Source organism: Xenopus laevis, chromosome 3S (genome assembly GCF_017654675.1).
Source record: "Xenopus laevis strain J_2021 chromosome 3S, Xenopus_laevis_v10.1, whole genome shotgun sequence".
Taxonomy (NCBI): domain Eukaryota; kingdom Metazoa; phylum Chordata; class Amphibia; order Anura; family Pipidae; genus Xenopus; species Xenopus laevis.
The window spans coordinates 54,092,030-54,117,305 of record NC_054376.1 but is presented as its reverse complement, the minus strand read 5'-3'; the positions used below and the strand labels follow the sequence as shown (position 1 = coordinate 54,117,305).

Genomic DNA, 25,276 nt, shown 5'->3' with positions numbered 1-25,276 from the left:
TAAAGGGATACTGTCATGGGAAAAAAAATAATTTAAAATACATCAGTTAATAGTGCTGCTCTAGCAGAATTCTGCACTGAAATCCATTTCTGAAAAGAGCAAACATTTTTTTATATTTAATTTTGAAATCTAACATGGGGCTAGACATGTGGCTTGTGCTCTGATAAACTTCAGTCACTCTTTACTGCTGTACTGCCTCTTTTTTCCCAGCAGCCTAACAACAAAACAATGGGAAGGTTACCAGACAGGAGCTCCCAAACACAAGATAACAGCTGCCTGGTAGATCTAAGAAAAGCACTCAATAGTAAAATCAAGGTCCCATTGCGACACATTCAGTTGCATTGAGTAGGAGAAACGACAGCTTGCCAGAAAGCAGTTCCATCCCAAAGTTCTGGCTCTTTCTGAAAGCACATGACCAGGCAAAATGATTGGAGATGGCTGCCTACACACCAATATTACAACTAAAAAAAATATACTTGCTGGTTCAGGAATGAAATTTTATATTGTAGAGTTAATTTTTTGTAGTGTAAACAGTGTAATTTAGAAATAAAACTACATCATAAAAATCATGGCATAATCCCTTTAAGGCACTGAGAACAAGGATTATTCCAAATTTCAGACTCTCCCAATATCCGTAAATGTGCAGCCTCCGCTAAAGACTAAAGAAAAAATCCCCCTAACATTTTGCTCCTTTTTTTTGCAGAAATGTAGTCACACCAATGAAGATGAAATACTTAGGAGTATTTTACACCAGATCAGCATTGTTCAGTAACAACAGCAATTTGTAGATGGTGGACTTTCCTTACATTAAGCTTGACATACATGGGACAATAGCATAGCTCTGTCAACTCTGCCAACCCTGATCAAGTCAGTAGCTGGTCAGGGCCAAAATCAAGCAAAAATCTGCTCATCTGGCAACCTTGATGAAAAAAGTGGATCATAGTTCCTAGAGCCAATTTAGAAAAAAAAGACTACCAACACAAGCATTCACACACAAAAACTAGGCAGCGTATAACACCATGACACAAAAGACTTGCCAGGCAATGTGCTGTTCCCAGTGTGACATTTAGCATGCAAAAAAAAAAAAAAAAAAGCTGGCAGGGAAAGAGTTAAACCCTTCCCTTCTGCAGCTCCTGGAACTTGTCTCCTTATGTGAGGCCAGTAAACAAGCTGCACGGCATAGATGAAACATAAAGCCGGAAATGTAAAATCTATGCCACAGGCAGTCAGGTCTTTGACAGCTGGTGCCAGAGGCAAGTGGATAAAGCAGTTTGGTTTGTGCATCTTTAAAAAGACAACATCATCATTATAAGTGAATACAACAGAAATACAGGTATATGATCCGTTATGCGCAAACCCATTATAAAGAAAGCTCACTATTATGTGAAAACATACTGTATTTCCTTTATCTCTGTAATAATCGATCAGTATCTTTTAGTTGATCCTCACAAAGCTATAATTACTCCTTATTGGCAGGAAAATAGTTTGGTTTTTATTGATGGGTTTATGTAATGTTTAAATTATTATTAGCAGACTAAGGGCTCTTACACACGGCCATTTTTTCCTGCGCTCACGTGTTGGGCTTTCTTCGGTTCAGCCGCAGGAGTAGACACACTCAATTATTGCGAAAGGGGGCTGTACTCACACACAGATGCATGTAATTGCCAAACACAGGTGGGACGCGGCATGTTGCATTTCACCTGTGTTCGGCACATACAGGTACATGCATCTGTTTGAGTACAGCCCCCTTCACAATAATTTAGCGCGTCTACGCCTGCGCTTCCCTGTGGCTGAATGGAAGCACAGGAAAAAAACGACATGTGTAAGAGCCCTAAGGTATGAAGTTTCAAAATTATGGAAAGGCCTATTATCTGGAAACCCCCAGGTCCCAAGCATTCTGGATATCAGGTTATGCTCTGTAACTAGAGTGAAACGTTTGCATTCCCTCATTTAACATTTCCCCACATTTTACACTTTTTTTGTGGTCCCTCCAATAAGGAAATAATGTATTTTCTTTATTTTACACCAATTTTTCTGGCCCCCTGAAAAACATAGAAAGAGGGTTCTACTTGTATTTTAATGAAAACTGAAAAGAATGCTTTATATACTTTAGCAATTTCAGTGGTTTCAAAGTTATTTTTACATTTAATTGCAGCTGAAGCAATACTTATCTACCCCTTTCGAACCAACACTCTAATTTCCACAATGTGTTGCATGCTTTTTCACTGGTCTGTTAATCAGCAAGCTTCTGCAACACTGATTAAATAGTTGAAAACGGCAGTGCAGAAACAAAGAACAGACAAGAGTTCAATAGCAATTAATATATTAAAACATAAAACACTTTTAAAGGGGTTGTTTACCTTTCAAAACTATTTTCAGCTCAGTTGTTTTCAGATATTTCACCAGAAATGAAAACTTTTTTCAATTACTTTCTATTTTAATTATTATTTATAGTGTTTTTCTACATTAGTAATATGAATGCAATATCAATTGCCATTGCTGGATGTAAGTTTAGAGGCTATGTGCACCTTCAAAGACTGTATGAATGTGTGTATTCTGGTGTCCCCAATTAAGCCTAACTCTAACTGGTCTTGGACATCTGTTGTTCCGCTATCTTTTAGCTAGGTAAGTTAAATTAAATATTGGTCTCACAATACAGGTCATGAGCAACAGCATAATAAAAGTAGTTATTTGCAGAAGTGGCAGTTTAAGTACTAGCAATTTCTTTTATTTTCAATAGTACTGGCCTCTACTTTGCTTGTACCCTTCCAATTGAATGTAAAGGGCAACGTCGGCCAATGGCTAATCACCTGCACATACACTGGCAGCAGTGATTACTTGCTGTTACCACCAGTATAGAGATAAATAATAGAATTACATTTATTAAATATATTAGCTAGCATCTTATATATTTAATAATCAAATGGACAGATATCACACAAAAAATATATATTTACATTCAACAATTAAAATAAAACATTTTTTTACTAATAATGCTAGGATAAAATACAAGATTGGCAACAATTTTCAGAAATATCAATATGATTACCATAGCTTTGTAGTAGTTTGCAGTATAAAGAATTATTTTCCCATAATCTAAAGAATTTGCACTTTCTGAAAACATATGGTTTTCTAGGGGCCCTTTTGTTTTATGATACATAATATACATACCTGGTATTTGTTTCTGCAGCAGCCAGTGTCAGCAGTGAAAATTAATCTGCAGATTTTTATTTGGGTGCCTCTACACACCACAGAGTTTGGTAAATCTATGCATATTGGGCGTCAAACTGTATATTAATAACCTTGAGTTCATATTTACGTTGTTTTATGTTGGTAGGTTATGCAATGTGATTATTATGGGGTAAAATACAAGCTTTGAGTCAATTTTCAGAAACATTATCAGAATAACTAATTATAGCTTTGCAATTTGGTAGTTTAGAGTAGAAAGTCATATTTATCCATTTTGGGTTTGGCAGAAAGTGTACTTTCTTAAAATATATGATCTGGGGTTCATACATTAAACAGGCAGTACATTTTTAGTATTAAATATGTATGCACAATTTAAATTTGGGGGTCTATACATGCCATATATTTTGGCAATCCTATGCACAATGGCCATCAAACTGTTTGGGAAACCCTTAGCATTCATATTTAGGATGTTTTTCCTTGATAATTATATTTGGGAAGTTGCACGGTGAAGAGAGTTTTATATCAGGTTGGGACTTGGATTAGGGAGAAGAGGCAATCCATAATTTTTTGATTTAGCTGAATATCAAATCCTCCACAAAAGATCTGGTTGAGTCCTGAACTGAATCATTATTTGTATATTTAAATTTGAGATAAATATTATTTAAACCACCTTTGTACAAAGATTTAGCATCACAGTAAGTGTTAAGTCAAACGCTAAGGATTCAGCCAAGTCTTGCAAAAAGTACTGGGGTTTGGCTGAATCCCAAACCAAATCCTGGATTCAGTGCATCCTTATTATTTGAAAGGGCCCTCCAACCATTTGTATACTGAACGAAAAAATAATTGTAAGAAGCGTTCCAATATACATTCGTTACACATTTTCAATGGTTTTAAAGATAAGATCTAAAGCTATTCTTAAATATAATTGCTTTTGAAAGCAGTTTGTGTCTCTTTACATTCTCTGCACTCTTGGCTCTAACTCCTGAAACGATGGTGCAAGCCAGCTGATTAATACAGTTGGAAGACACCCGACGGTGTTGCATTGTTTTAAGCCTCTGACACAGAAAACAGAAAGGGATAAAATAACTGAAATACAAATACCTAAAATTTCCAGTGTTTTTAAGTTATTTGTATATGTATTGCTATTGAAAGCGGTGTTTGTCTGTCCCTTTCTATTCTCTGCCCTGTTGGATCAGACTGTTGATACAATTAAAGACAAGGCAGCTGACACAAGGAAGACTTTTGCGACATTGTTTAAAAATGAACAACCAGGAATTAAGGAAATGCTGCTTTCAATAGCAAGTGCTTTTACAAATAACTTTAAAAGTACTGTAATGTATATTGGAAATTCGCTTTAGAATTGTGTTTTGTTTTTTTATTTTTAGGCAATATTTTTATTTTGGGGTTGACTTGCCCTTTAAATGTTTGCACATTGGGACATTGTTTATAACTGCATTTTTTTCACTATGCAGAAAATCGGCTTTTGAATGGAGGACATCTTTAATGACAGGATGCATACAGAATGTTGACAGTTTAAACTCTGACTTCATGTGTGTCAATCAGAGCTACTTGTGCATCAGTCACATTAGAAGAGATGACAAGTGGAGAGAGGCAATCTACAGACCACGGTTTTCTGCTGGATGACAGCAACAATCTAGATGCCCCTAATGCCATTGTGATATTAATTAACACACATAGCACAATATATGCGTTTTGATAGACTGAGTTGTAATAATTGATTAAACACACAATCAGTAAAACAATTTGTCCCTGGGTATACTGGTATGAATATTATAATAATAACAAGCAATACCTATTATTAATAAAATAGTGTCCTGTAAAAAATGTTGGAGTATTAACTTCAGATAAAAAAATAAAATACATTTCATAAGTGACTGGCTAGCCTACTCAAAATTCAATACATACTTAAAAATACATAAAAACAATCTTATTTTGACCCCTCAATTAAGTAATTAATGTATAAAATTAATCCGTGAGACAAAAGTGCACTGTGCTCAAAATAGGAAGATTAAGCAGCTTTAATATATGCCTTTTTGAGTGCAATGAGCGCCAATGTATATTCCTTAGCAGTCTAAGGAGAACGGACTACTTTTGGTGTATCGAGATATAGTTCAATCAATTTATTTAAAGGTGAAATTCGATAAAAATGTAACACAAGTTTTAAATATAATCAATTAAAAATTCTGCATCATTTCTGAAATAATCCACGTAATCTTCACTATCTTTCATCAGCAAGCGGCCTCTCTACGTACAGTTTAGTGTCAGAGTCCATTAATTTGACAGCTCTAATACATTGTCCTGGCAAAGGGTGCACACACACCAATGTGTAGCTTTAATATACACATATTGTACAAAAGGAGATACAGTATCCCTTATATGCTGTAAAGGTTATTTAATGAACGTTCTTTACTATAATTAAAAAAGTCTTTTGCCACAAATAATATAAAAAGAGAGACTTTGTATGAATCCATATTGGAGGCAAAACAATCCTATTGAGTTTATTTAATGTTTAAATTACTCTTTGGTGACCCCAAATTATGGAAAACATTCCTTATCAGGGAAACTCTAGGTCCCAAGCATTCTGGATAACAGTTCCTATAACCTGTAATAGTCATCAACTATTTTAGTATTGTTTGCACCCGTCCTTAGCGTGAGGTCTAATTCTCTATAATTTAAAATAATTACTTCAATAGTACTTTCTTAGTCTAATTATAAAGTAGAGGTTGAACCTGCATGATCTCCTTAAGGATTGAAACCAATAGGGTTTTAAAATGCCATGCACTTAGTGCTCCCACTAAATGACTGTATAATTTAATTTCTTGGAAACCCATTAGCTTTTATGAAAGGAAAATGAAAACCAGATGAGCGCTATATTTTTAATGTGAGCACAATTCATTTTAAGGGATGTGCAGGGCTCTTTAAATAATAAAAAAAGTTGAGAAATTAATGAGATTGATCTGCCTATTCCTCTTAAAGGCAGAATTCATGAGTTTAAGAATAATCCAGCTGATTGTGGCTGTTTTGTATGGGGGATGTGTAAATAATAAAATAATCATCAACTTCTGGGTTTGTTTGTTGACCAGGGGGCAACAATCGATTAAGAATGTTGTGTGCTTTTCTTTGCAGGATCGGACTGGGGACCCGGGGCCCACCGGGGCTGCTGTCCAGGGCCTCCCTCTGCCCCCTGCTGACCCCCTTGCTGCGACTGCCCTAAAAAGGGAAGTTGTGGCAAGACGAATCCTGCAGATCCAGGGGCGGATCTGGGCTGGCGGGGCCCAAAAGAGCTGGGGACCCACTGGGTTTTTTCCCAGTGTCCTGCCGGCCAGGTCCAACCCGGTTTCTATATGACAATCTTACTCCAAGCTTTGCACAAGTGCTTTCAGGCGACTGCCATAAGTGGCACACATTGCTACCAGAATCGAAAAGGCAATAACCAAAATGATCTTTTAGACTATTCCTTGTCTATCCTTAACAACCTTTTCAGAGAAGACAGGCTATAGATACAGAGCAATTTTCATAGTGAACATGAAAGATTATGAGCCAATAGACATCAGATATTATAAAACAAGCTGCACATTATGTTTTTCTCAATATATAAACTAAGGACAAAACGGCAAGGCTAAACTCAAAATCTTTTTAAATTAAAATTTTAATTTGGCATGTGCTAGTTCTTAAAATTTAAGAATTAATGTCACAAGTACCGTTTACCCATTATCCAGAAAGCTCCAAAATTACAGGAAGGCCTTCTCCCACACACACAATCTTATCCAAATAATCAAAATGAGTAAAAGTTATTTCCTTTTTCTCTTTAATAATAAAACAGTACCTTGTACTTGGTTCAAACTAAGATACATTAAATCCATACTGGAAGCAAACCCAGCTTATTAGGTTTACTTAATGTTTACATGATTTTCTAGTAGACCTAAGGTATGAAGTGCAGGGATGCACCAAATCCAGGATTCAGCCTTTTTCAGCAGGATTCAGATTCGGCCAAATCCTTCTGCCCGGCCGAACCGGATCAGGGAGGGAAATCACAATTATTCTCAAGTATTCTGGATAACAGGTACCACACCTGTATTAGTAATAGTGCCCTGTAAAAAATGTTGGAGTATCTATTGTAGTATCTATAATATAGAATTTGTCGCAAAGACTTTCTGGCCCTGGCAAATTTGAGTTTGTTAGAAGAAGAATGTACCTATGCTCAGAGTTGAACTGGGCCGGATGGACACCGGAAAAAATCCAGTGGGCCCTGGCTCTTTTCAGCCCCGCTGGCCCAGACCGGCTTCTGCAATTCCTCTTCTTTCCTGCATCGTCTGAAATATGTGCACAGGGTGGGGGAGAGAATTGGCTGCAGAGAGAAGTTTGCTGTTGGGGTTAGGGTTGGTGTGGGGGGGCCCTAAGGCTGCAGGCCCGGTGCCCCCCCCCAGTCCGACACTGCCAAAACTATATCGACAATCTACTATGCACATGGCAGGGAATCAAAAGAGCTTTGAGTGCTTTGTTCAGGAGATAAACTAAAATGAGTTAAATGTAAAAATTACCAGCCAAATTAGAAAAAAGAATATGGAAATTTTGGATGTACTAGTACAGTAGGGAAGGATATACATGACAATATTTTGTAAACCGTGTAATGGGAATATGCTTTTACATGCATCCTGCCACCCGAGAAATCTGATTGAGGGGATACCTGTTGGACAGTTCCTAAGGTTATGCAGAACTGTTCAACAGATAAAGCCTTTCAAGAACAGGCATGTAATATGGGAAAAAGATTCCTGAATTGTGTAAGATCAGATAGGAAACAGAAAATAGGCCTGGACAGGGTTACATTTGTCACAAGTTACAGTAGACCGTTTAATGTAATTTTTGATATTATTAAGAAATATACCTTATGGAGATTATGATTTCCATAGGCTATTAAAGCCAGGTATAAATAGTGTCCCTAGACGGGCTAATACACTAAAGGATTTATCACCAAGTCTATTTAGGGAAGATAGAATAAAAGAAAAAAATCCCTTAGGAATTACTGGTAGTTATAGGTGTGGCAGTCGTAGGTGTGTGACTTGTCAACATAGGAAAGTGTCAAGGGAATTTAAATCAACAGCGACGGATAAAAGTTGTAACATAAAGGAATATATAAACTGTAATACTCCCACAGTCGTCTACTTTATAACATGCCTAAAGTTCATTCAAGTCAAATAAAAAAAATCCATGCACGGTGGAAAAGAGTAATATTACAAGCCATTTTGCACAATGTAATAGGAGTAATACAACTTTATTCTCAGTTCAAGGGGTTGAAAAAGTAAGCTCTGGGGAGAGAGGGGGAGATCTAGATCTAGGGGGAGATCAGAAGTGTTTTGGATCTTTTATTTGCATACGGTTGCCACTTCATCTTAGTTATGAACTTGACGTGACATGTTTAATTTAAGGGTGAAGGAAACCTAGATGGCGCAAAAACCTTCCCCCCCTCCCGTGTGTTGCCCACCCTCCCTCCTCCCGCTGGGCAAATGCCCCTAACTTGTTACTTACCCTTCTGCGCAGGTCCAGTCCAGGGAGTTCACAGACGACATCTTCTTCCACGCGATCTTCTTCCTGCTGTGAACGGCGTTTTGGCGCATGCGCAGTAGGAGCATTTCGCCGGTATGGATCTACTGCGCATGCGCCAAAAGTCATGCGCATGCGCAGTAGATCGTACCGGCGAAATGATCCTACTGCGCATGCGCCGTTCAAAGTAGGAAGAAGATCGCGTGGAAGAAGATGTCGTCTGTGAACTCCCTGGACTGGACCTGCGCAGAAGGGTAAGTAACAAGTTAGGGGCATTTGCCCAGCGGGACGGGTAGGCCAGGGGGGAGGAGGGAGGGTGGGCAACAAACGGGAGCAGGGGTGGGGGGTTTGCACCGACAAGGTTTCCTTCCCCTTTAAAGGGACTGCTTACTCAAACTCATTGCTCGTTGTTAGGTTCTATTTGCTAATATCCTGGGTGTGTTATATTGTGTTTGATTCCTGGTTTTTACCCCTGCCTGTCTGATTACTTTGAACTCTGCCAATATTGACCCTTGCCTGCCTGACTATCCTGAACTCTGCTAATCCTGACTCCTGCCTGAGGATTCTATTGGTATTGACCTTTGCCAATCTGACCTTGCCTGTCTGACCTTGCTAGTATTGTGCCTGCACCGACCCTGGCCTGCCTGACTACGCTTTGACTATTCCAAGAACTGTGCCTTCCATCCAAAAACATTGATAACGACCGTGCCCCTTTGCTCGTCCAAAACCCCTGCTTGGCTCCTCTCTTATTAAGATCTGGCAGCATCCAATCAGCTGAGGGCTCCTCCCGAAGTGAAAGGCGGCTGTTAAAAGGCAGAAACCTGGGAGGCTAGCACCAGTTCTGGATTTAAACTGTCGATCATATGACCCTTAATGAAAGGACCTATAGACTATTAATGCTATTACATTATATAGGATCTAGATATATGGAAAATAGAGTCGTGTTTTTGAGGAAGTCATGAGGTAATTAAAATTATTTATTCATAACTATTTATATTACTACATTTGGAGCTTTTACCCTCATATTTAACATTTAGGGTACTTACTGTTATTAGTACTAAAAATTTTGGTTGATAATATGGATTTTACATTTTGCTTTAACTTTTTGTATTTTATGTTATTATTTAGACTGATTACACACGGATCAAGGAATAGAACCCCAGAAGTGTATGTGCATAATATTGCTCTTTAATTGAGTAATACATGGCAACTTTGGATTGGTTTTATATCTTTATGGTAGGGACTTATTAGGGTTTAAATTCTGTCTATTAGCATGGTGCTATGATTGCCTATGATAAAGTACCTGAGGGTCTGTATGTTTGTTATTCTTTTAATATGACTTTTGAATAAAGTAGATTTTTATGGAAGTACGAGTTACGGGACACTTTTTCCTTTTTTGTACTTTTGATTAATGTGCCCATGGAAGTGGGGGCTGTTTCGTGGTAACCATGGCCCTTTTTTTGACTGGCCATCTCTATCCCTGTATATAAATGTATTTTTCTTATTGATCATGTGGCAGCAGTCTTAGTATACATACAGTATATTGTGCAAAAGGAGATACATTATCCCTTATATGATGTAAAGGTTACTTTGTTATGAACTGTCTGTACTATAATTAAGTCAGCAATCTTTTGGCACATTTCTGTGAATGGATTGACTCTCTAATGACCTGAACAAAAAGTATAAAAAGTTGAGTCTCCTACTGCACCTCCCACTGTTCTTTAAAGGGATACTGTCATCTGTCAAAATGAATCAGTTAATAGTGCTGCTCCAGCAGAATTCTGCACTGAAATCCATTTCTCAAAAGAGCAAACAGATTTTTTTATATTCAATTTTGAAATCCGACATGGGGCTAGACATATTGTCAATTTCCCAGCTGCCCCAAGTCATGTGACTTGTGCTCTGATAAACTTCAATCACTCTTTACTGCTGTACTGCAAGTTGGAGTGATATCACCCCCTCCCTTCCCCCCCCCAGCAGCCAAACAAAAGAACAATGGTAAGGTAACCAGATAGCAGCTCCCTAACACAAGATAACAGCTGCCTGGTAGATCTAAGAACAACACTCAATAGTAAAAACCTATGTCCCACTGAGACTCCTTCAGTTACATTGAGAAGGAAAAACAGCAGCCTGCTAGAAAGCATTTATCTCCTAAAGTGCAGACACAAGTCACATGACTGGGGGCAGCTGGGAAATTGACAAAATGTCTAGTCTCATGTCAGATTTCAAAATTGAATATAAAAAAATCTGTTTGCTCTTTTGATATTCTGCTGGAGTAGCACTATTAACTGATGCGTTTTGAAAAAAACATGTTTTCCGATGACAGGATCCCTTTAATAATCCCACCCAACTGATTTAAAGGAAAACTCATCCCCCCCAAACCACAGCCTCCCCCAATATCTTACATCAAACATAGTTCACAACGCTATCGCCATTTTCTTAAGCAGCTGAACCCTGCTGTGTAACTCTGCATTCTTATAGCAAGTTGATATGGAGTGTAATAGACTGTGCAGGGAGGGAGTGGGAAAGATGGAAATCAGTTAAGTAGGGGGCTGGGGTTTTAGTCCATAGGGAAAATGGATAGGGAAACACAACCAATTCACAGCAGTGTTTATTTTTCTGTGCCTGCTGGCATTCTGGGAAACCAGTCACCAACAGAATGTTTGTTGGTCTCTGGTGGGTTAATGGTTACCCTGGAGACTTTCTTTGAGAATGACAGGAGTTTCGTTATTGTGTCTCTTCTTGAGAAAAGTCTGGGAAACAAATCATGAACTTGAAATACATTTTGATGCTAAAGCACACATCACTGTATCCCCCCCTCCCAAAAAAAAAAAACAAGTAGAAAATAATGACAAGTTACTAAAAATTGCAGTCATTTTATTGGGAGTCAGATGAAAAGAGCCATATAGTAAGATGATAAATAATTCAAAGATATGAAACAGCTTGTACAATATGTAACTATTAGCTTTAACCTACAAACAAGATTAACTTTTAACAGGACCACTGGAACAGAATCACATCTGTGGTCAAAACTAAAAAAGGATATTCTACTGGTTAGCCTTTATTTAATAATTTATTTGATTTTAATCGCTCACCATCAAGAAAATATATGGCATGCTTTTCATTTCATTTAAAAACAGAATCCCTAGCCCTGTGCCTTTGAATCAACAGAATAATTCTAGAATTCATTAGTTGAAACATAAGAGAAATGCTATATTATAGCTTTACTGCATGCACAGCACACTTCAAAAATAACTAAATGAATATGGAAATGCATCTTTCTGCAGTAAATTGTTCATTATTGAATCATTATCAACCCTTGTTAGAATTTTCTCTCTTCTGCAAAGTACAAGATCATTAAAGTGTTTAAGAGCTCCATCATGAAAGACAGTGACACTTTATAATCCACTATCTCTCCAGGCAAATACGCTTATGGTTGAGCATAATACTCAAAATAACAACATCCTCTTGACGTATAATTCCTCCTGTTTTTGCAAGGATCTTATAAGTGCTAACAGCAGTTATGAAAAATTATACTGGATTATCTGCATTTTACACACAGAAAACTTGAATAGCGGGCAGGCACCACTGTGCATTTTAACCCATAGTGCCCTTAATATATTTAGAAATACTTAAAGTGAAAATAAAATGCAGTTCCCCTGTTCAGTTTAAAGGAAAGCAGGTTAGCAACACACACACACATTATATATATATATATATATATATATATATATATATATATATATATATATATATATATATATATATATATATATATATATATATATATATATCATTCAAAAAGACCAGCAAAACTGAGAATTTTGGTGAAACAAGTCAAAAGTTTGTATTCAAAGGTGCATATACAGCCAACGTTACGTTTCAGTCCCTTCTGGGACTATATATAGTAAATAAATGCATCACTTGTGGTTTTCTTTTAACTGGATCAGATTTTTCTCACACACATAGTCACAAGAGATATGAAATACGATAACTTGCCTCTCTGAGCATATAGTGTACTGTATTATATGCTTGCATGGCTCTTATTTTGCAGGGGGAAATGTAACATAACATTTTAAATCCATATGAATAACCACCGGTCTACCATACGCACAGCCTTGGCCTCTGAGAGCTGAGACTCCTCTTGAGAGACATAGTGCTATCGTTTTGGACATTCACTTCCATCTATTCGATGTGTGCTGATTGACCATGTACCCCCCCTGAAACGTGGGGGTGGAGGTATAGGGGAAAAAAAAAATTCTTTCAGAAGGAGGCTAAGTGGATTCAGATACTGGATAGTGTGGCCCCTAGGGGCCTCAATGAAATGTATTGTAAATGTAAACGTTTTTTTCAAATGCTTCTTGAAAATGTTTTAATGATAACCTTGATGGACTATTTGTGGGTTATAAATTTGAATTTTGTTGGTAATGTAGAATTTGTAATATGTTTGCACATTTGTTGCATCATTTGCACTTTGATTTTTTAGAACAAGATGGTTCACTGGTAAAAATTTTATTTTAATTACATTGTAATGAGAAATGAGATATTTCGATGAGCATATTCTATTAGTAGAAATTTATTTTTCCCATTGATGGAGTACTAAAAATATGAATGTGCCTTAATAGCTAGTGTTGATATATGCCATTCGAGAAAAAGTAAATAGCTATTACAATGAAGTAGTACGACGTAATTAATTAAATAGCATTATGTTTGAAAATATGCAGCTACTGGTTGATAACATACAATTGTAAAGATATGTTACCCTAGGGATTCAATATTGCTTATCTATTTGATACAGTTTTGAGTGTGTTTTCAGGTATGATGTAGCCATATCATTGTTGCTAAGTTATAAGACTTTGTACAGTTATATGTTATCAGTACAATGGCAACCAATGCCTGGTGTTTTTAATCATATTTGATCACATTTTAGAATTTTCCTATTTTGCAAATTTTTATACATTATTTAAATAAGTGCTTGAAATATTGCAGTGGGTGTACAATTATATATTGATACACTAATTATTGCTATGTAAATTGCTCACTATACATAATTAACACTATTCACTAATTGGGGGTTGTTTGAATTTAAGCACCATGTGATAAATTCTGAGTGCATCCTGATGACAGTGGAGAACCGAAACGCGTTGATGTGGGGCATCTTGTAAAACTTCAATAAATTCACTCTTAATTACATCCGTTATATATATATATATATATATATATATATATATATATATATATATATATACACATATATACATATACATATACATATACATATACATATATATATATATATATATATATATATATATATATATATATATATATATATATATATATATATATATATAAACTTGATCTTGGGGATTATGGAATTTGCAACTTTGAAAAAGGCTGGGTGTCGAAACGTCAGTTTCTGTGTGTATGAAACTTTTATTAATGAATTGGTGCTCTATGAACAATTGGTAAAAGCTGGATACCAACTGCTGTAAAATTACAGATGGTTAGAAAAGCGAAACCAAAAAAATTTAATGAAATAGTAAGCATTGGCTGCTAATGAAATTGAAGTATTTCAATAGCCATGTCATGCAAATGAAAACACATTTTGGCATATCTTGACTTGCAAAGTAGACAATTCTTGCAAATATATTGTAAGAACAAAATGCCACTAGTGCAACAAGCAACTTTACTCTTATGATGCCCTCTTCTGGTCACACAATTTAAGCCATATGCCAATAATAGTCACTAAAAAGTAGTCAGAAGCCAGTTTACACTGTGCCAACATTTCAAAATGAGTATTGACAGCGCTCATCAGAGTGATTTCATAGTGCATCACTGGCCTGAATAAATATTGTTAATTCAATTAATAAATATGTCTGCACTTTTCTGCAGCACCATGAATAATATTTCTGTTCTGATAATAGTTTTCTGTTCTGAATGTAAAGCTGGGAGAGGGTTAATCATTGCCAACCCAATTGTTGCTAGTGGGAAGCACCCTAATTATAGATATTGGGAGCAATTTATGAGAAAAATCATGGTAGCATAACAAAATGAGAATGGCTGCCTGAGGGTATTTACCCGTTTAGTTGTTACGCTTAATGGGTTATTGCACTCACGCAGCCATAATCATTTTGTCTATATGTTTGTGTGTATGTTTATATGTGGGATGTTGTAGATAGGGAATCGTTCTATATAAACACCACACCTTAAGGCTACAAACAGTCTAACATTAAAAACACCATGGATTTATGCAAGTTTACATTATGAAAATGATACAGCAACTCTGTCAAAGTTAAAGAATTGCATGTTTAAATAGGCCTCTACTAAAAATGTAAGTACTTAATTTCAGAGCTTGCTGTATACCAGGTTTCCCAATAATTTTTTTAATGCAACATTGTATTATATATCTTAAAATAATTTAAAGAAAAACAGTTTATTTTTAACACAATATTATGGCACATCATCACTTTACTCAGTATAAAAGACAAAACCCATTACATAAACACAGTGTGCATAAAGCACAAGGAGATGACAGCAGCAAAGTAATGTGAGGCTTGGTTTACTAGGAAAATGCAAAATGCTTAGGAAAGATTAAGAAGGGAACGGACATTGCAGAAAGAGTTCCAAAAGAAAATTACAGACCATCAAGGATTTGGATTTAGCTAATCCATTTAGATTACCATGGCCGTGTCTTAAAAGGACAGTACTAAAGATGCAAAATAGGTCACACAGGCAAGAAATAGAATACCTCTAAATATCATCAGTCTGTAGTAAAATTTACAATTCAAAACAAAAACACCTACAAGACTGTGCAAGTGCAGTAATTACCTTGATGTACTGCCTGTCCTGCTTAATATACAGCTGCCACTATAACCAACTGAAAATGTAATGCTTATTTGTGAATTTACCTGGTAGTAAACAAGGCTGTTATTTAGGCCCACCTAAACAATACATAATTTTTCTGGGTTTTTTGAATAACTCTCTTTTGAGTGTTGCATTGAACACCGTCAACCAATTAGACAAGTTTAGACACTGACAGTTAGATAGGAAGTAGTTGCTTCATGCCTCAGTACATCTTACAAATCTGACAAACTACTTACTGTATGTCATTGTGATCTGAGCCTATGGAATCAGAGTCAGTTTTAGTTGAATTCAGCCACTAGACAAAATCTTTATCATTGCTCTATACTGAGCTGTTTAAAGTACTGAAGGATCGCAACCGTATTAAAGAGATAATGGCAATGAAAAAGAAAAATATTTACACCTGAAAACTGAAGTTTTTGTTTTGTTTTTTGCCAAACAAAGTCTGAACCCTGAGAGCTAGTAATGTAGTTACTGGCTCAGTTTAAGCAACATCATTTAAGGAAGAATGTTTCAACTGTAGCATTTACAAAACTTTAGAAAAATGGACATAATATACTTTAAAATGTCTTAAGACTTTGTTAATCTAATAAAATTACTTATTACTACCATGTTGATACCTCTACAGGAGAAAAAAGGATCTCTTAATAACCAAACAGTTCTGCAGAAGTCATAATTTTCAAGAAAAATGCTTCTCAAAAACACTGTTCAATTTACCCATTTTCATCCTCTGGATGACTGTGAGCCTAAGTGGGGTGGGGAATTGGTCCTTGCAGCACAGGATAACTATTATGGCTTCCTTTTAATCAGGGGAGTATATTTTTCCCTTTAAAGTCTGAACACTTTTCCATTTAAATTCTGTCTTTATTTTCTTTTAACTAATATGTTTAAGATCAATTGGCGTTTGCTAGTGTCCTGTTACCACTTTTACCTACTTCCTGAATGCTGCTTACCTGAATGCAAATTATGAGCAGGGCCCACTTTGTATGTAATGTGTTTGTATGTGTATGTATACAACCTTTTATAGTACAGTGGGATATGTTGAAGCTTTAAATACCTGTTATTAATAATACATCTGAAAATACTATTTTTACAGTAGTTTTATCCTGGTTATGTATTACTGCTTAATGTCAGAAAGCCACAAGGCACGGTCCACAAATTGCAATGATTTCGATTATAGAAGTACTCTGAAAAGCACTGTAAGCTTATAAAAGCAAAGTTTACCCAAAACCCTAAATAGCTTTAACTGAAAACATACAGATTTGTTCCATTTTGATCTGCAATAAATGAATTAATCAACTGTAAGGAAAACACTTCAAAATTAAGCTTTTTGAATGCAAACCCTAGAAAAAAAACCTAATTGTTCTGATGCTAAATGTGTCATACAGAAACAATGGGGTAAACATGTCTCAGAGGCAAACGGGCTTTTAGAGCTGTTGTCAAAGAATTACCTACTTACCCATCAGATTTGAGTTGATGAAAGGTGTTGGGGACAATCCTTCATGGGGGCCTAATCGACTGTCATTTAAGTGATCACTGTAATGAGGACTGTCTGTAAAACCCTGGGGAAAAAGAGCAGAGTATTAAGAAGATTATGTGGCAGCCTTGCTAATTGACTGTAATGCCGCTCCTAATTCATATTTATGGTTGTAATTGGCTACTCATGATATAGTTAGCTTTGCTTTCTTTATATCCGACATTATCTAGTTTAGACATTTTGCATGGTGGAAATGAACAGGCCTTATTTACATACTAAGCTTCAACATAACATTCCTTAGACATTACATGAAGAGTATTGGATAGAACATTTATCAGCATCAAATGTGATATTTCCTCCGAAAACAAAAGCTTTCCAGGCACTCTTTAATATAAGTCCTTGTAAGCAGGGAGCTCATTATCTGCTCTCTATGTTTTTGTACCCTTATTTACAACACTGAAGAACATATTAGCACATCAGTGGTCACCATTTTTACTGTATTGTGAATTTGTTGGGATTTGCTTTGCGTTGACTTTACATACATTAGTGGCCTTTTTCCTTAGTGGTTTCAACATTGTTTGCAGTGTTCAGTAACCCACTAGCCCTATAGTCCATTTACAATTCAAAGGTTTGGGAAAATATGCCCTCTTTCTTTTTTTGGAAACCACAGGACTTAGTCCTGTTCCTTCCCACCTCTAGTTAATTACATGGGGTTTTCTATCAATAAGTATGAAGGTATAACCAATTTCAGAAGTACATTCTCACATTTATCCTGTGACTGATCCCCTCAAGCGCCTCTTCTCCAAAGTGAACAACCCCAACTTGGCCAATCTTTCCTTATAGTGGAGATTTTCCATACCTTTTACCAGCTTAGTTGCCCTTCTCTGGACCATCTCTAATTCAATAATGTCCTGTTTAAGCACTGCAGACCAAAACAAAACCATGTATTCGAGATGGGGACTTACCAGCGCTCCTCCCACTAATCTATGCTGCTTTCAATACAGCTCAAGGCTCTGTTTGTGACAAAAATGTACGCGATTTCTCTCTCTGCCCCTAATTTGCATATGCAAATTTGGATTTGTTTGGCCAGGCAGAAGGATTCGGCTGAATGAACACATTAAATAAAAGTGGACCTAATACAGAGCCTTATACAGAGGGACCCAACTAATAACCTTACTCCAAGTAGAGAATGTACCATTAACAACAACCCTCTGTGCCTGATCCTGCAACCAGTTTTCTATCCATGTGCAAAAGAGTTAATTAAGACCAACAGCCATTTGTTTAGAAAGCAGTCAATTTTGGGGCACTGTATCAAAAGCTTTGGCAAAATCCAAATAGAAAAAGTGATCAAATTTGTCTGACATGACCTATCCTTCATAAAGCCATGCTGATTACTTCTCATAATGACATTCACTAGGACAAAATTTTTAATGTGATAAAAAGCCTTCAAATAATTCGCCCACCACATATGTCAAACTGACTGACCTATAATTGCCAGGCTTAGATCGTAATCCCTTTTTAAATATAGGAATTACATCATCTTTCCTCCAATCCATAGGTACCATACAGATGAAAGAGTCTGAGAAAATCAGAAAAAGAGACGAGTCTAAAACTGAACTAAGCTCTCTGCGTATTCCATCTGGCCCTGTTGCCGTGTTCAATTTTTAGTAAAGCTTTATGAACCATATCCTGAGTCAGCCACTGGTGAATCTATGATGTGGGTCTTGGAACTCGGACTCCTCTAATGTATACACTGAAGAAAGAACTGATTTAGCACATTTCAGTATCTGTTACAGCTATGCTGGAACCTTCATTTAAAGGAGCAACTCTCTCAAACCACATCTTTTTACGATTAATATACTTCAAAAACTTTTTGAGGTTAGTCTAAGCATCTGCCACAATGTGCTCCTCCTTTACTATCTTTGCCTTCCAGATCGCGGTTTTACAACATTTATTATAGTGTTATAGCTTCTGTTCCCACAGACTTGTAGTTTTGAAATGCCTTTCTCTCCTTTCCTATTAACTTCTTTACTTCTATATTAAGCCACATAGGGTGGTTCTTAATGCTTCCACATTTACTTCTTAAGGGAATAAATTGAGAACAGTAACAATTTAATTTAAATTTAAATGAATCTAAATAAGACAACATTCAGTGTTGAGTGCAATGAATCCATAGGGGTTGACTTACCCAGGAAGAAGGGGGGTCCAGGTGCTCAAGCCCCAGACCTTCAGCTCGGGAAGGAAAATATTGCAAAAAAGATGACAATGGGCTGGCACATTTTAAATGACAACTATTTCTGTTCCATGTTTTTAGCAGAAAACATAAAGCCCCAATCAGTGCTTTGAAGGGCAGCCCATAAGGAGCTTAAAGTTTCTTTTATAAAATTCAGGGTTTTAGTTGCTCCCATGTATATTTGTTTTTTGCACCAAATACTAAATAAATCATGTTATGGCCACGATTACCCAGGGGTTCAATTATTTGCACATTAGCTATAGGTTCTGGGTCATCACAGATAGCTAGATTTCGTATACCATGGTTTCTGGTTGGCTATTCAACACCTGTGCCATAAAATTGTCATGCAACAAGTTTATAAACTTGTTGCCATTAAAGGTCCTGGCAGTACTGCTGTTCAGTCAATCTCTGGGTAATTAAAATCCCCAATTATAAATAATTTTCCCAAGCTAGCAGACGTTTCTATTTGTATCAGGAGCTTAGCCTCATCCTCTTCACTTGCATTAGGGGATCTATATCATACTTCTACAATTAATTTGCTGGACAATTGCAATCAGTGAAGAGCTACACTCATAAGGCTTCAGCACCCTCATGTTTTAACATCACCTCCTCCTTTATCTTAACTTTTACATTCTACCTAACAAACAGACATACCCCTCCTTCTTTTCTATTACCTCTGTCCGTCTGAAATAATGCATAGCTACGGACATATATAGCTATATCATCCACCGTTTTCCCTTACTATGCCCACTACAATATCTAACATCTCTTCAACAGAATCCCTTATTGCACCCCCCCACACCTAGTTTAAAGTCACCTCCAACCTTCTAGCCATCTTCTCTCCCAAAGAGGTGCAGCCCAACCCTGGCAAACAGTCTGTAGCTGATTGAGAAATCAGCCCAGTTCTCTAGAAACCCAAAGCCCTCTTCCCTACACCAATTTCTTAGCCACACATTAATATCCCTAAGCTCCCGCAGTCTTCTTAACGTTGCTTGTGGCACAGGTAATAACGGTTTCTCTGTAACAATAAAGCAGCCCTTGTAATTAATCCCAACTAATATATAATGAATTGTTATGGGAGGCAAAACAATCGTCTTGAGCTTATTCAAAATTTTAATAATGTTTTAGTAGACAAAGTATTGAGATCCAAATTACGGAAAGACCCTTTATCTGGAAAACCCTAGGTTCCCGAGCATTCTGGATAAAAGCTCCCATGCCTGTATTAGCCCTCCACCTGAAAAATCTACTGCTAAGAAAAGTCTCTGAATCATGCTTAGCTTTAAATAAAGATGAACTATAGCTTCTTCCTAATAATGGTTATGGTTTCAGTCATAGCGAAAATTCGTACGATTTTCGGACAGTGTGTGGATCGCCCAAACATTTTTTGTATCATGGCAATCAGTTGTTTAGTTGATTGGACATAAATTTCATACGATTGCGGTCACGGCCAGAAAATCGTTTGATTAGATCTTTTACTATTTTATTTAATTTAAATGATTAGTTGCAGATCTAAAGATTGAGATTTACAATCATTTATCGGATATGAAGATAAAATCTGCACAACTATGGCCAGGAGAATTCAACCTGTAATAAAAAAAAAAACCCTCCCCCCTACACTGGGTAGACCGCTCTCCCTCTCCCCCCCCCCCCCCCGGGCAAATGGCCCTAATTTTTTACTCACCCCTCCATGCAGATTCTGGCCTCTGAGTTCATGGCAGCCATCTTCTTCTTCTCCGGTAATCTTTGTGTCTTGACGGCATTTTCCGCGCATGTGCAGTTCGAGCAAATTTCTGGTCCCAAACCACTGCGCATGCACCAAAAGTCACGTGAATTTTCCAAAAATGTTAGGAAAATTTTCGGGATTTGCTGCATGCACAGTGGTTCAGGACTGGAAAATTACTCCAACTGCACATGCGCCAAAACTTCCAAAAATTACAGAAGAAAGAAGATGGTTGCCGTGAACTCAGAGGTCAGAATCTGCGGGGGGAGTAAAAAATTAGGGGCATATGCCCGGGGGGAAGGTAGGCTGGAGGGAGGAGGGTCTACCCAGGGTTTTTTTTTTATTATGTGTTGAATTCTCCTTTAAACATGATCAGACAACATTATTACAATGTATTATATGTTTATCTGTATTATTAAGGACCTCAGGCTCAGAAGTAACAGATTCACACCAAGAACGTAGATGCTTAATGCACAAATCACTGAACATTCATCATATAATAGCCTATAGGCCATAGGAGTTATAATGTGGCCCTCAATTCGTAGGGATTCTAAAGGCACAGTAACTCAAGGCTGTAGACATGTCATATCAGAACTACTTTGGATCAACACTAGCTCCTTGCTACTATTCAGTTTCTGAAAAAATTGTTTGGAGTGTCCAGAATCCCAAATAGACCTACTGCCCATTTAATATGCTATAAAATTAGTGATGAAGATGACTGATAGACATGAATAGAATTGCTTTGACATTTACAACCCGATCATGACCATGAGGGCTTGCTCTGGTAGCTACAGCTATACAATTGTATGTCAGATAGAACAGCAGCTGCCAAGGTTAATACATGCAGTTAGGGGTAACAGGAAAAATGTATTTGGGTCAACGCAAAAACACAGTCAAATTACTTGTTGTCCATTACAACAGTAAATAAAGATATTTAACATAACAAACAATATTACTTGGAAAAAATAATGTTTTTAATCTTTTTCCAAAACACTAATGAAGAAATAAAAGCCTTTTTAGAACAAATGTTTATAGAGGCCATTTAGCATTTCCATTATACAGGGCTAAGATTTTTTTGTGATACAAGGTACAAATAAGAAGAAATAGTGTTTTAAAAAATGGTGACATCTTGGTGTCAGTATTGTGCTATGACGGCTGTGCTTTTTCTCTAAGACTGATATTGTTATACAGTATATAATAACTTCTAATTATATACTGCCATAAACATAATTGGATAATGACATTGTACAAAAAATATTTAAGAGAAAATTTGAGTTTTTCAGATTAGATTAGACAGTTTTATCAGGACACATTGCCTTTAATTGTTACCATTTTATCTGTACTGTATATAATGAGATAATAAAAACAAAAACACGCCAGTGGGAAAAAAAAAACAATGTGAACCTCTGTCAGAGGCCATATAGAGCCATTTGAGATCAATGAGAGGAATAAGCCAGTATGCCATTTATGGCAAGTCTTACTTGTGGAAGCTAGTATGAAAAATCTGTGCATACTTGTATATTATAAACATCTGCTAAATTTCAAAACTAACTACCAATGAGAAAACTCAAATTATGTGGGTTCAAAGTTTAAATTAGGGATGCACCAAATCCACAATTTTAGATTCGGCCGAACTCCCAAATCCTTTGCTAGAGATTCGGCCGAATACCGAACCAAATCCAAATTTGCATATGCAAATTAGGGTTGGGAAAACATTTTTTACTTCCTTTTTTTGTGACAAAAAGGTCACGCAATTTCACTCCCTGCCCCTAATTTGCATATGCAAATCAGGATTAGGATTCATATTTGGTGTGGCCAGGCAGAAGGATTTGGCTGAATCTGAATCCTGCTGAAAAAGGCAGAATCCTGGCCGAATCCCGAACCGTATCCTGGATTCGGAGTATCCCTAGTTTAAATGTTTTTAAGCAGATTTAAGTTTTGTTGATCCCTTATCTGGAAACCCCCAGGTCCCAAGCCTCCTGGATAATATATTGCACATCTGCATACCAAACGCCATGTAATGGGTTGTAAATAAGATCTTGGCCCACTGTGGTCTGAATGCTGTTTTAGCATAGCTAGAATAACAGACATAACAGCATGATTGCAATGCTGATTTGTGAGAGAAGGGAAGGTAAACTTTTTTCAAAATGTAAACATAAAATTTTCCCAAGCTACTAAACTAATATACACTGTTTTCAGGCACAAGTACAAATGGTGTTGATAGATACTGTAAGTGTTTTTGTTTAGGCCCTACTACCTTTAATTAATATATGGCTTTGCAATTTCAGGGCATGATAACTAACTAATGTTTTTAGCAGCGCAGTGACAGAGAATAAACTAAAGAGAAACTTATTTTGATTAAGCAATAATGAACATCTGTAAATGGTTGGAAATTCTGAAATGCTAAAGCTTATGTATAAACAGCTCAACTGTTTGTGAATAAAAAGGGACCTTGGGAAACAAACAGATTTTGTAGTGCAGGAAAACACAGCAACACAAAAAAACAAACAAAAACACCAACATGTTTGTATCAATAAAATAGTATACTTTCTCACAAGATGTACACTGTACTCCATTGCTTCATCTTTAATTGTAAATATGGCTAAGGCAAGGAAAAAAGTGTCAATGAGCTCCGATATACATCTGAACCAAACGCATTACTTCTAGTAGTTTTCAAGGTATATTGCCTCACATACCAATGAGACATGGCAGGCACTCACAGACAGGCAAAGTAAGAAAAACGGCACACCAAATTTCAAGCAAATCGAATAATAATAGAGCCTTACATGTTGATGCACTAGGGCACTTAATCATAGGCTGAATCTCACCTGACACACCAAAATAAACGGAGTAGAGAAAGGACGTACGCCCAATATATTAAAGTTAAACAAAGTATCATTTTAACCCATTCTGCATGCTCTTTGAAAGGAATATAGTGAATAAAGAACCCCTATTGTAAAATATAAGTATATTAGGTCACAGGTGAGTTCCATGACCATATAATATGAGGCCAAATGCAGAGTGCTTTTATACTGGTCATGGAATTCCATGGTTACTTCTAATATCCTCATATTTCCAACAAGGGATACTTTACTTATTATAATACACAAGTTTTAGTGAGTTATGTAACAAAAATGACACCACTAAGCTCAATTTATAACTGATGACATCACTATTATAAGGATATCATTTTAAGGATATTCATGGCTTTTGTGTGTATAATATATATATATACCTTGAGAAAGGTCCCAATAGGGACCGAAACGTCACGTTGGCTATATACACTTTTCTCTAATACACTTTTTTGATTTTTCAAGAATACCCTGTGGTTTGCTGGTTTCTTTCCATGGACATATACTAACGTTTAAACCGTGAAACCGGGTGTAATTTGGAAGCGGTGTGCCATCCAATATATGACATTATATATATATATATATATATATATATATATATATATATATATATATATATATATATATATATATATATATATATATATATATGGTCCTTGAAAAAGGAGTGCGGTTCTATGTTACAAATTATAGACTGAAATAATGCTAAATACATAGAATTAGTGCTTAACAGGGTTGTTCACCTTTGAGATAACTTATAGTATGATGTAGAGAGGGATATTCTGAGACAATTTGTAATTGGTTTTCATTTGTATTATTTGTGGGGGTTTTTGTTACATAGCTTTTTATTAAGCAGCTCTCCGGTTTGCAATCATGGCAATCCGGTTGCTAGGGTCCAAATTACCCTAGCAACCATGCATTGATTTGAATAAGGGACTGAAATTTGAATAGGAGAGGGCTAGCTAGAATGATGAGGAATGCAAAATTGCAATAACAATACATTTGTAGCCTTACAGAGCATTTGTTTTTAGAAAGGGTCAGTAACGCCCATTTGAAACCTGCATGAGTCAGAAGAAAAAGGGAAATAACTATAAAACTATAAAAAAATAAATAATGAAGACCAAATGAGAAGTTTTATGTATACACACCTTTTAAAGTGTTTAAAGTGTTTAAAGGCGTCAGGGCGACGATCCATCGTGCGGTGCTCGATTTCTCTTCCCTGCCTTCTATAGGAGATAGCCAGGGAGGAGAAATCGAGTGCTCACAATGGTTCATCGCCTGACGCCTTTTCTGAAGAGGAGCAGAGTATCGGTTATTTGTTAATAAAGACTTTGCGACTTTAAAGTTAAATATGTCCTGGTGTTTGTTCTTCATTATAT

At 36.5% G+C, this 25,276-nt stretch overlaps 1 protein-coding gene across 6 annotated transcripts in view; it reads right to left on the bottom strand.

Annotated features, from left to right (window-relative positions):
* tcf12.S (transcription factor 12 (HTF4, helix-loop-helix transcription factors 4) S homeolog) overlaps positions 1 to 25,276 on the bottom strand; it is a 136,467-nt gene that overhangs the window by 75,176 nt on the left and 36,015 nt on the right. For all 6 annotated transcript variants that reach the window (XM_018255465.2, XM_018255467.2, XM_018255468.2 and 3 more), the window contains exon 5: positions 17,075 to 17,177. In XM_018255465.2, the coding sequence (XP_018110954.1) occupies positions 17,075 to 17,177 (103 nt within the window). The remainder of the gene's footprint in view (positions 1 to 17,074; positions 17,178 to 25,276) is intronic.